General features: G+C 51.2%; 2 protein-coding genes across 3 annotated transcripts in view; one reads left to right on the top strand and one right to left on the bottom strand.

Annotated features, from left to right (window-relative positions):
* The first annotated feature begins 951 nt into the window (after positions 1–951).
* Positions 952–2,623, top strand: OLFML3 (olfactomedin like 3). Its single transcript, XM_042884111.1, has 3 exons — positions 952–1,091; positions 1,183–1,468; positions 1,763–2,623. Exons 1-3 carry the CDS (start codon positions 984–986, stop codon positions 2,545–2,547), a joined length of 1,179 nt encoding a protein of 392 aa, XP_042740045.1. The 5' UTR covers positions 952–983; the 3' UTR covers positions 2,548–2,623.
* Positions 2,624–7,947: 5,324 nt separating this feature from the next.
* The window catches only part of SYT6 (synaptotagmin 6), a 29,025-nt gene continuing 25,929 nt past the window's right edge, over positions 7,948–11,043 (bottom strand). For both annotated transcript variants that reach the window (XM_042884406.1, XM_042884407.1), the window contains exon 7: positions 7,948–9,476. In XM_042884406.1, coding sequence (XP_042740340.1) covers positions 9,405–9,476 — 72 coding nt within the window. In that variant the 3' untranslated portion in view covers positions 7,948–9,404. The remainder of the gene's footprint in view (positions 9,477–11,043) is intronic.

The following is an 11,043-nucleotide window of genomic DNA, read 5'->3' as shown; positions in this document are numbered from 1 at the left end:
CGAAATTGGAGTCTTGAATTTCTTTTAAACCCGTTTTGGGATTCGCCGTTTGAATATCGGATGACCCACCTCTGTGATCCTGAGCTGAAGTCAGGGTTGTTCCTGTGGGCGCTCTGCACTCACAGCTGTGACAGCCACAGCAGAGGCAACTCCTGAGCCTCCCTGCTTAGCACCTAATTGATGGGATGCAGTAATTAACCTCTGACTCAGCAATTTCTTTTAGTACATTAAACTAAATTGCTTCTAAATGACAGGATTGGCACAGCCCTGCTTTCTTTTATTTAAAGTTCTGAATGATGCCGCATGTCCACATGGTTGTTTGTTGCTAAACTTTATATAAATGTGTGATTTCAGATTCAGCTTGGAATATATCTATCTCACTACATGTAGCAGTACATTATATGTAACGTTAGTATTTCTGCTTGGATCCTTGATATTGCAATGGAATTCCTACTTTACTAAATGTATTTGATATGCTAGTTACTGTGTACAATTTACCTTTCTTTTCTGGTTGTGCTCTTCCTTTTTACAAGCCGGTAGGTGCAGGTAGTTCCTGACATTACTGATCTATGTTTGTATTGCTGATGTACTTAGGGGGTATGTAAAAATCATTTTAACAAAAGAAATAGCTATTTAAAAATTTAATACTAACTATATGGGAGAAGGGTCCATTGTGAAAACATAGTTTATCTTTGGATTCAATGTTTGTCTTTGGTTTTACAAAGTAGCTTGTATTTTAAGTATTTTCTACATAATATGGTAAAGATGTAGAACAATTGCAATGCATCAATAAAAAGGGTTAATTTTCTGTACTCGATCCCTGGGGTCTCTCGGTCTCTCGGAGGGTCGGGGCTGCGGAGCCGCCGGAGTTAAAGCGGAGCTGAGGCGCCCGGGGCCGCCTCTCGCCCCATCTGGATTCAATCAGGGCCGCCAGCATTCCTGAGCGCTGAGCCGCTTCCGCGCTGCCGCACTCTGCGGCGGCCATGGGGCCCTGGCGCTGCCTGCTTCTCCTGCCGCTCCTCGCCGCGGCACCGCGTGCACAGCAGCAGCAGTTCATGGAGTACGTGGAGCGGCGGCTGGTGATGCTGGAGGTACGGGCGGGGGGAGCGGGGCGGTGCGGGACGGGGATGCGGGCGCGGGGCGCGCGGCACGGAACCCACCGTCACCCCTCGGCCGCAACAGGAGAGGATCGCGCAGTGGCACGATCAGAGCAGCCGTTACTCCACGGAGCTGCGGGACTTCAAGAACCAGGTGCTGGGCATGCTGGAGACGGCGGAGAAGGAGCGCGAGGCTCTGCGGACCGAGGCGGAGAGCGCGGCGGCGCGGGTGGACCGCCTGGAGAGAGAGGTGGATTACCTGGAAACGCAGAACCCCGCGCCGCCCTGCGTGGAGGTGGACGAAGTGCTGACGGAGAAGCAGGCGGCCACGGCCAAGCAGAGGAAGAACGAGAAGTACAGCAAAGTGACGGGTGAGGGCCGCCGGGCTGCCCCGGGTGGTGGCGCGGGGTTAGCGGGCTGCCCGGAGCTTCGGCTTCGCAGCTGCATACCGGGCAGAGCCGCGGCTGGGGGGCGGGGAGGGGGGTCCCCCCATAGGGGCTTCTGTGTGCCGGTGGGACGGCAGCGATGCTGACCGAGGGCAATGCGGTGCTTCTCCAGGGAGCTGCCTGGAGCCCCCAGGTGGGGGTGCCGCAGCACTGCGGTGACACGGGGGGTGGGAGCGGCCCTCGGGCTCTGACGGCTGCCCCCCTCCAACCCCCTCACAGATTGCAGTGACACCATTGCAAGCGTCAGAGCCATGAAGATCCTGAAGCGCTTCGGCAGCGCCGTGGGGCTCTGGACCAAGGATGCTGCAGGGAACTCCGAGAAGATTTACGTCTTTGATGGCACCTCCAACGACACTGTGTACGTCTTCCCCCGCATGCGGGAGTTCACACTCTTCTCGGCCACGCGCCGTGCAGCCCGCATCAAGCTGCCCTACCCCTGGGTGGGCACCGGGCACCTGGTCTATGGCGGGTACCTCTACTACATCCGCCAGCAGGGCCCCTTCCAGGTGATCAAGTTCGACCTGGCCAACAAGACGGTGGTGGACAGCTCGGTGTTCCCAGCCGAGGAGCAGATCCCCGTCTTCGGGCTCTCCCCGTTCACCTACATTGAGCTGGCGGCGGACGAAGAGGGGCTCTGGGCCATCTACGCCACCAAGGAGAACGAGAAGAACATCTGCCTGGCCAAGCTGGACCCCGACTCGCTGGACATCGAGCAGATGTGGGACACGCCGTGCCCGCGGGAGAACGCCGAGGGCGCCTTCGTGGTGTGCGGGGCTCTGCACGTGGCCTACAACACCCGGCTGCCCAGCCGCTCCCGCGTGCAGTGCGTCTTCGACGTCAGTGGGACGCTGCCACCCGAGGAGGCTTCCCTCGTGTACTTCCCCAAACGCTACGGCTCCCATTCCAGCATGAAGTACAGCCCCCGTGAGAGGCAGATCTACGCCTGGGACGACGGCTACCAGATCATCTACCGCATGGAGATGAAGAAGAAGCTGGAGGTCTGAAGGGCCCCTGCAAAAGCCTGGACTGATGAAATGAAGTTTTCTACTCTGTGATGCAATGAATAAATGCTATGCAGCATGCTGCAGCGGCCTGCTTGGGGGGAGTGTGGGGCGCTGGGGGCTGCAGCAGTGAGCTCTATGCTGCCATGAGCTGCCTCAAAATGTCTTTCCTAGAGGTTTCCTGAAGCTGTGGGCTGGGCAGGGCTCTGGGCAGAGGTTGGGCTGGAGTTCAGCAGCTTCTGCTGCAGTGAGAGCACCTCTGGGCCTGGCTGGGGCATGGCATGAACAAAGCTGCAAGCAAACTGCACAATCCCTTAATCCAAAAGGACAACTGGAGGTTTTGCTCACATGCTGGTGAGGCCCCCAGCCAGCAGGCACCAGATGTTCCTCATTTTCTCAGTTCGCATCTAACAAAGCACGGTTGTCTTCCCTTTGCAGCCACAGTGGTGGCAGACCCTTTCTGCAAGGCTCCATTCCCTGAGTCCCCATTCCACATGGCAGTGCCTGAGACCCAGGGTGTGGGGGCAGCTGGGGGCCACAGCCAACATGCACTGGGGGGGAACTGTCCCAGAAGGGCCCTGAGCATGAGGATGTGGCCTCAGCAGCCCCAGCTGGAAGCAGAAAAATAGCAGATTCTCACGCACTGCCACATGCACCTCTCCCTTGGGGGATGGAAGGTTGGGCTGGAGATGGCACCAATGCTCCACAACCACACCACAGTTCATTCCTGTCACAGTTCCTCCAGATGCCTGAGGATGCAGAAGTTGAATTTAGGATATCTGTGTGTCACGAGGTGTGCTTTGTCCACAACAGAAATCAGCTCTGGAGACAAATGCTTGCGTGAAGCCTGAGCTGCTCCAGCCATTGAGGGTCGCTCCTGCTGTGGGGCTGCAGTTGGGCAGCCTGGCCCTGAGGTTCCCCTGCAGCCTCTGGGATGCTGAGCTGCCACTCAGAGCTGACCCGATAGCTACCCAGAGCTCTTCTGTATGCTAATTAAATATCTTCTGCTTCCTTCAGAAAAATGCTTAAATACACACTTTGAATGAGTGTAATTGGATGGTGCAGAAAGTTCAACACAGTGTAAGTCAAGCGGAGAAATTATCCAAGGGTGAAGAGCTATGTGCACTGTCAAGTTAATTTATAGCCCTTTTCACAATCAGTAACTGCAGCAACAAATGCAATTTTCAGAAGTTGTACAGTTGTAACTAATGATGGGGCATGGTGGGGTGGTGCTGATGGGCTGACTGCGTGATCCTGGAGGTCTTCTCCAACCTTAATGATTCTGTGGTTCCATCCTAATGATGTTTTTAGCATGAATTAGAGCCGATGGAATGCCAGAAATCACCTTATAACCTGGAACAGTGGTCCTGCAATGCCCATCTGGGAGGATGCTTTGGTGGCCATGGCTGCCGGGTTGTGCTGCAGCCACAAACTCCACACTGCAGCGCCCAGCTGGGCTCACCCAGTGCATGTGTGCTGAGATGGTTGGTCCAAAAGCTTTGGGAATGAGAGGCGAAATGAAAAAAAGGACTGCGGTGCCTGAATTACAAAACGCAGCACTTACCTGGAGCTCCACGTCTCCAGAGTGCTGCAAGGAGCATCAACAAACGAATCCAGCATTGCTCAGACAGAAATCACACCCAGTCTCTGTGAGGGTCCCTCTGCTCCTGGCATCCAGAGCCCCCAGCTCTGTGAGGGCAGTGGTATCACCCTGCTGTGGTGGGGGGGATGGGAGATTCATTGCTGTGCCCTCACATCCCTGCTCTCCTCGACTCTGCAGCTCCTCGTGCCTTAATTGCCAAATATTTTATCTCTTTAAAGGAGCCTCTGTGTAAGTAATAATCCCTCTCATCTTTCTTCTCTCAAAAACTATTTCCCTTTGGAAGGCGATCTGATAAAGTAAATTGAGAAGTTTAAGTGAGGACGGAGAAAGCAAGATCTCCCGTGGCTAATTCCTTTCTCTGTCTCATTCTTGAGCCTTTTCTGTCTCATCCTCAGCCTTTTTTTCTTGCTCTTTTCCAGCTCATGAGAGCTCTTGGAGTGAAATGATTCTGCAACAGGAAACTAAAATTAAAAGTGGGCAACTCAGAGGAGCGAGTTACAAAGATGCCATTGTACTGCAGCAGGAAGGGGAACAATCTCTCCATCTGACGCCCTCCTAATGGCTGCCTGGCATCTGTAACCACAGCTCTCAGATCCCAGAGGTGTTTCTGCTCATGCAACATCTGCCAGAGGCTGATCCACACATGGGAGGGATGCTGCAGCCGGGGGGGGTCCGTGGGGATGTGGGAGGGAAATGAAGTGGCAGCAGCTGCTTGTCGTGATGTGCAATAAGCAAAACCGGGTTGAAAATCAAATCTTTGGATTCAGAGGTCGCAGCCCGAGGAGCTGCGTTTGCAGTGCATCTTTTCAGTCTTTCCTAGGCAGTTTCAGGCTCTAACAGAGCTTGCTGTCGTTTCGGTACTTTGATCAGCCCACATATGTCGCTCCTGGCCATGCTGTCAGATTTGGGGCTACACCAGGAAGGCCCATAGGCAGTGACCTGTCCCGAGGGCTTTGTGCATCCTCAGCTGTGTTTTAATGGCATTGTCAGCTCTGTTCTGCTGCTGGGACCTCTCACCTCCGGCCAAGGAAACCAAATGGGTCGCAGTGCTCAGGTCTGGCCCAGTCTGAATGCAGCGCAGTGCGGCCATCCCAGCTCTTATCCTATGCAGGGCACTGCTTGGGCACAGAGGGGAAGGGCCTGTCAGGTTTTAGCTCCCAGGGACACCCTATAGCCAAATGAGCCCCTAACCAGACTCAGCCCCTGTGCTGTGCTGTGCCCATGGGGCTGTTTTTGCTCACACACCCTATGGGGACATGGCAGCTCATGGCCTGCTGCTGCCAAACAGTTTGCTCTGGAGACCACTTTGGTTTGTGCTCATCTCGCACCCAATTCCACATCTCAGAAAGCAGCTTTGAGTTTTAATTTCTGTGGGTTTATGGCAGAAAATAGTGAAAACGGGCCCTGCAGCGCCAGGTGGGCTCCGAGACCCCCACTCCCCAGCTGGGCTCCCACTGAGATCTCTGCAGTTATTGCTGATGCTGTGGTTGCCCTCATCTTGGCTTTGGGGCAGACTGTTTCCATGGCAACGGAATATGCTGTAGGATTTGCATTGAGCCATTCATGCCACCGTGCTTTATTGGCTTTAATGAACTGCCATCCTCACAGCAGCCGACACGGGGTCTTTGAAACGGATGTGCTCTAAATTCCCTACTTTTAATTGCAGCTGTGTGAGAGCATCGTATGCACAATCGTGTTTGCGTGGCTGTATTAAAAACATATAAAATAGGAAAAAGAAGCTAAAAGCAAAGCATTTCTTGAACATGCAATGGCATTGCCGCTGGCTGCAGCAGTGCTGGTGATCAAGCAAAGCCATTGGGGACATCCCTGGCCCAAGGACCTGTGCATCCACAGAGAACCAAAGCCTGTTCTCCCAGGCTCACCTGCAGCACTGGTCTCTGCATTATCTTCTTCTGAAAAATGAAGGATTTATCTCTTTTTTTTTTTTCTTCACCCCCCCTGTGGAGACACGAAGAAGGTAAACACCATCACAAAAGGAAAAGCTGTGACCCTGTGCCCTGGGTCCTGGGTCCCTGCCAGCCCTACAGGACGTTCCCCCCGTGTGCCCCAGCTGTGCAAGCAGAGATCAGAGGCTGAAGGCGCTGTGTTTGCATCTGGGAATGATGACTTCATAGTAACAACAGAGCTGCTGGCCCCCAGAGGTCATTCTGTACTGATGTGTGCAGCCCTAACGCCAGGAGAAATGATCAATGTCTCATCGAGAAAACCCCTGGCAAAATGAGAAGCCCAGGGCTGAGATGAGAGAAATGAGTAAGATGGCAAACAACAAAAAGTAGAAAAAAGGAAGAAAGGAAAGAGAAGCGAGGTGAGCCATGCTTCTCTCAAACAAGCTGTAGTCACTGATGGGCTGTGCAGAGCTCCTCCACCCCATGTCTGTACCCTTGCCATGAGCAGTCCAGCACTGTGTCACCCCGTGCCCCCACCATTAAAGCAGCAATAATTACATGCCAGGCCTTGCTGCAGTGCCTCTTAGTTTTCCTGCAAGCCTGTCATTGTTCTGCAAAGCTGGAGACCACGAGACAGAAACCAAATAAAAAGAGAGCATTTAAGGAACATGTGGGAGTGCTATTTTGTGTTTACTTTGTTTGTGTTACTCAAAATACAGCTTTCCCTTGCGGCTGCTTGCAGACGTTGCACAGTGACCAATGCTGCCATGCGTGTGCTGCCATCCCCAGCCCACCCTCCATCACCTGTGTGTGGTCACCCCTCCCGCCATGGAGGTGGTCCTCCACACCCATCAACTCTGCAGTGGGTTATTATCATATAATTAAGAGAAGCTCTGAAAAAGAGAAGGAGCAATAAAGGCAGCTTTAATTCTGGGGTGTCGCTTGTGCCAGCTTCAGCTGTCCTCGGAGTTCTAATCCTGTAGATGAAAGGGAAATATCTGCACTTGCACAGCGTGTCTACTTTCCATTGGTGTGACCAATCTTCTTGAGGCGGTGACGCGCACACAATGCTTTGATTATCCCCTCCCTGGGGACAAGGCCAAATCTCAGCACTGAAAAGCAAAATGCAGGGTTTTGAGCCACCGAAGCGCGGGCGTTTTTGCTGGCGTGACATCCCGTTTTCCAGTGACAGTCAGCACTGAGCAGAAATTGATTATCTGTGCGAAGCAGTGATTAAAAATAGAAGCCGTGTGTCAAACCCCACGCATGTTTTGACTAAATCCAAGATAACAAGAGGAATGGATGAAAGACGGAGATTATACAGAGAGCACCGAAAACTAAGAGGCTGGGATTAAAGAAGAAAAAATACGTGCGTGGGTTAATGCAGTTAATGAGTGCTGAGTGCCATCCTGGTGCCCAGCTGGGATCGCAGCACTCAGGGCTCAGCTGCCACTCTGCATTCGCAGGACAGTGACTTTGGTCTGCAGAACTGCATGAGGCCACCTCTCCTCAGTGATGCTGAGCACCTCCAGACCAAAGCTCAGGGCCAGCAGTCAGCCTTCAGACCGCCTCTGTGGCCAGTAGTTTTGGATGGTTAAGACCTGTGCATCTCCATGCTGTCCCTTGGTAGAAGTCCTCAGTACTCACTGCTAGAAAACAACTGCAGTTTTACCACTTTTCGTTTAAATGGGCTCAAAGCAGTCGAAATTGTGAGGGTTGGTTTTTCTCCCATCATTATTGCTCATCAAAGCGTGTGCACAGATCATCTCAGTTCAATGGAGAACTGCAGCACTTAGAGAGGGACCAACCTGTTATCACCCCTTCATTACCATCAGCTGTGATCATTGCAGCCAGATGAAACCTTTTTGCTGCCTTCATGAGACCAGTCAGGAGTTACAAATGAAACAATTTTATTGAGTTTCGGCTTCTATAGCATGTCGCAGATGAAGAAGAGAATTAAGACACGAGGTGTGATGAGAAAGTACACATTTGTCCATCACTTGAACAAAGGATTTGTGTTACCCAGAAAAACGGTGCAAATAAGCATCCTCTGTGCTCACAGCAGTGATGCTCAGCCAAGGCTGATGCTGTGACATTTAGGAAAATGCAAACTGAAGCTGACTTGATGGATGCAGCTACCGCTAACCTGGCATGAGGGGAAACGCTGCCTTTCTAGCAAATTTTGCTTCAACTCGAAAGCAAAATATTTTAACTGGCTTGATTGAATTACAGCAGAACAAACAGCACTAATGCATTTAGCAACTGAGAGAGAAACCCAAGGTGTGAGAGCGTCCAGCTGCAGCTGTCTGATAAAGATGAGCTCAACGAGCTGCTCCTGCAGAGCTGTGCTCACTGTTGACCTCTCCAGCCCTGGGATCAGGAAAGTTTCATCTTTCCAAACTTGACCTTCCTCCAGGGTCTGGGCATCAAAACTCAATTCACTGGGAAGTGCTGATTGTTCAGGAAAAGCATGTGGCAGTTTTTAGCAGCAGCTGTGTTTCTGCATTACCCTTTTGTTCACCTCCTATGAGTGGGACGATGTAGGATCTAGTGTTCATGTGAGGATCTCACCTATTTTATATATAACAGCAAAGCACCGTTTCCCCTTCACATCCGAGCTCTGCTCACAACAACAACACAGTTCTCTCCACTCCAGGTAACGTGGTGATGTTCAGAGCAATGAGCAGCAGCTACAAAGGGCATCTTAAGAAAGTGTTCATGCAAATAGCTCTAGGGAGGCTTCAGATACAGAAAAGCAGGTTTTCCCCCTGAGGAATCAACAGCTTTTTGTTTTGTTTGAATATAGGACAAAAGGAATTGGAGACACACACTGCACACACTTCTAACGGCTCATGAACACCTCTACACGAACAGGAGACCTATACACACAGTGCTGAGCTGGGGCTGAGCCATCACAGCACTGAGCTGCTCACAGACCAGGAGAAGCCTTCCCACGTCTCCCAGCTCTGACCCAAGCAGACCCAGCCTGCAGCACAGCAGGGCCAGGTGGCTGCTTCCCGGCCACGTGTGCTGTCTGTAGGAACTCAAAACATCTTTGCACATTTCCAGCCTTCATACAGATTACAAACTGTTTAAGAGACCAAACTTCCAGCTTACATCTCAGTCTGCTTTCTTCCTCTTAATACGGATCCGGACGGTAAAGCCACAAAGGGAACACATCACTTTGGGAGACCTATTGGACAAAGACGTGTTGACTACAGAACGGGTTTCTGCCTTTACTTACACAGGAACAACGAGGCTGGGAAGTCTGACTGCTGCCCCCACCACTCAGCAATGCAGTGCTGAGGCTGCAGGCGCACGATAACATTGCGGAGTCCCATCTCTGCACATCACGGCGTGGGAGGTGGTTTGGGAGAAGGACAGGAGCTCTGGCTGTCAAAGCTCGCTGCTCGGCCTTGCCACTGTGGGAGGAAAGAGAAGGGAAGCCTAAGCAGATGGGAGAACACTCTGCTTTATTCCTTCCGAGATGAGTTTGCAGTTACGAGCTCTGCTACCCACTCATCCAAAAGAAAAATAAATAGCGTCTGCTCCATAGACAAAGTTTGTTCTATGTTTGCCTGGCATCGTTTCCTGTTTTGGTGCTGTTGTTTTGGTGTTTTATTTTAAGAAATACCAAATAATTGCAAAAACCCTTCAATCTCTCTGGTCTGGCAGAAGCTGTGTTTGCTGTGTTTGCCAGAAATGTTTCTCAGAGTGAAAATCGGATCACAGCCAGTGGATGCAGTAAACATTTTCTTTTTTTGCCATAATTATGGGATCATAAATTATTACTCATCTGCCTTGGGGGCCATTATTATAATCCAAAGCCATTACTACTCAAGCTTTTGAGTACTCACCCATCTCACTATCTTGCTTTATTAAATTCAAATGACAAATGATAGACGTCTTCCAAAGACAACAGGAGGCGTAATAGTTCCACTGCTCCCTTCTCCCCCAGATCAATTCCCTCCTCTCCTACTTAAGCAAAAACTCTTTGCTAAACAATATTAATGTTCCAGCATGTATGAATTTCATTTCCGTGGGTGAAAGCTCATTAGGCACGTTGCAGCAAACCAGTTCAAGTGGAGCTAGTCACGGAGAAAAGAAACCACAGCAACGCAATCTCCTGCCAAGCCCTGAGCATGTGCATCACCGTGCCATGGAAAGAGCATCCACACTGCTCCAAGGAATGCTGAACCCTCCTCAGCAGCGTGCAAAGCAGAGGTTTTCATAATTATGATAAATCTGGGGAAGTTGCTCCTCTGGTAACATGTGCTTTTTGTAAAGGGCAACGTTTCATGTTACAGACTGTGAGCATGGGTGCAGATGGGGTTCTGCTGCTTGTGAGGCACGGCTCTGCTTGGCCCCAACATCCAGGGGTTCATTGTCCCAAGGAGGGGACAATCAAGAGCAAGACATCAGCCAGCACAGCTCAGGGAGCCCAACACACACACACACAGATGCATTCCAGCCCAGCCCCAGAAAAATGGGCAGCTCTGCCCTCCCATCAGCACTTCTCAAGAGGAACCACACTGCCATTCCAGGCACATTTCTCACCCTGAGAACTGCCAGTAAAGCAGGGGAGAAGCAGAAATACAATAGAAGTAGGCTTGTAGTAGAGCCCTCAGCATGCTCCTTACACTGCTCTGCCTGCGTTCACAGTGACAATGCAGCTCCAAATAGGTGATGGAAACATTAGAAAGTGAGCAGTGGGGAACCTGAAGATACTTTTCCTTCATTTAATTAGGAAAAGTGAGCCATTCATTCTGTAATTGTCAGTAAGAAGCTAGGAGCAGTTCACTGAAAGTCAAACATGCCCAGGAGCCCGGACTGGGCCAGTTTAGCATATCTTTAAAGATAAATGGTTGTTCTTCATTACGGGCAGGACTTGGCTCTCAGCACACTTGTCCGTTTTTTATCTGGAGAAGCACTTTAAACACATAAATGCTCCCACGCTGAATGTCAGAGGTGTTTGGCAACATCAAAGCC

This window comes from Lagopus leucura, unplaced genomic scaffold (assembly GCF_019238085.1).
Source record: "Lagopus leucura isolate 7727_CA_CO unplaced genomic scaffold, USGS_WTPT01 Super-Scaffold_100043, whole genome shotgun sequence".
Lineage (NCBI taxonomy): Eukaryota > Metazoa > Chordata > Aves > Galliformes > Phasianidae > Lagopus > Lagopus leucura.
This window is presented reverse-complemented; position numbering and strand designations above follow the sequence as displayed.

Coding starts and splice junctions, on each gene's coding strand:
- OLFML3 (XM_042884111.1), top strand. CDS start 984: ATGGGGCCCTGGCGCTGCCTGCTTCTCCTGCCGCTCCTCGCCGCGGCA. Junction 1,092..1,182: donor GGCGGCTGGTGATGCTGGAG/GTACGGGCGGGG, acceptor CGGCCGCAACAG/GAGAGGATCGCGCAGTGGCA. Junction 1,469..1,762: donor GAAGTACAGCAAAGTGACGG/GTGAGGGCCGCC, acceptor ACCCCCTCACAG/ATTGCAGTGACACCATTGCA.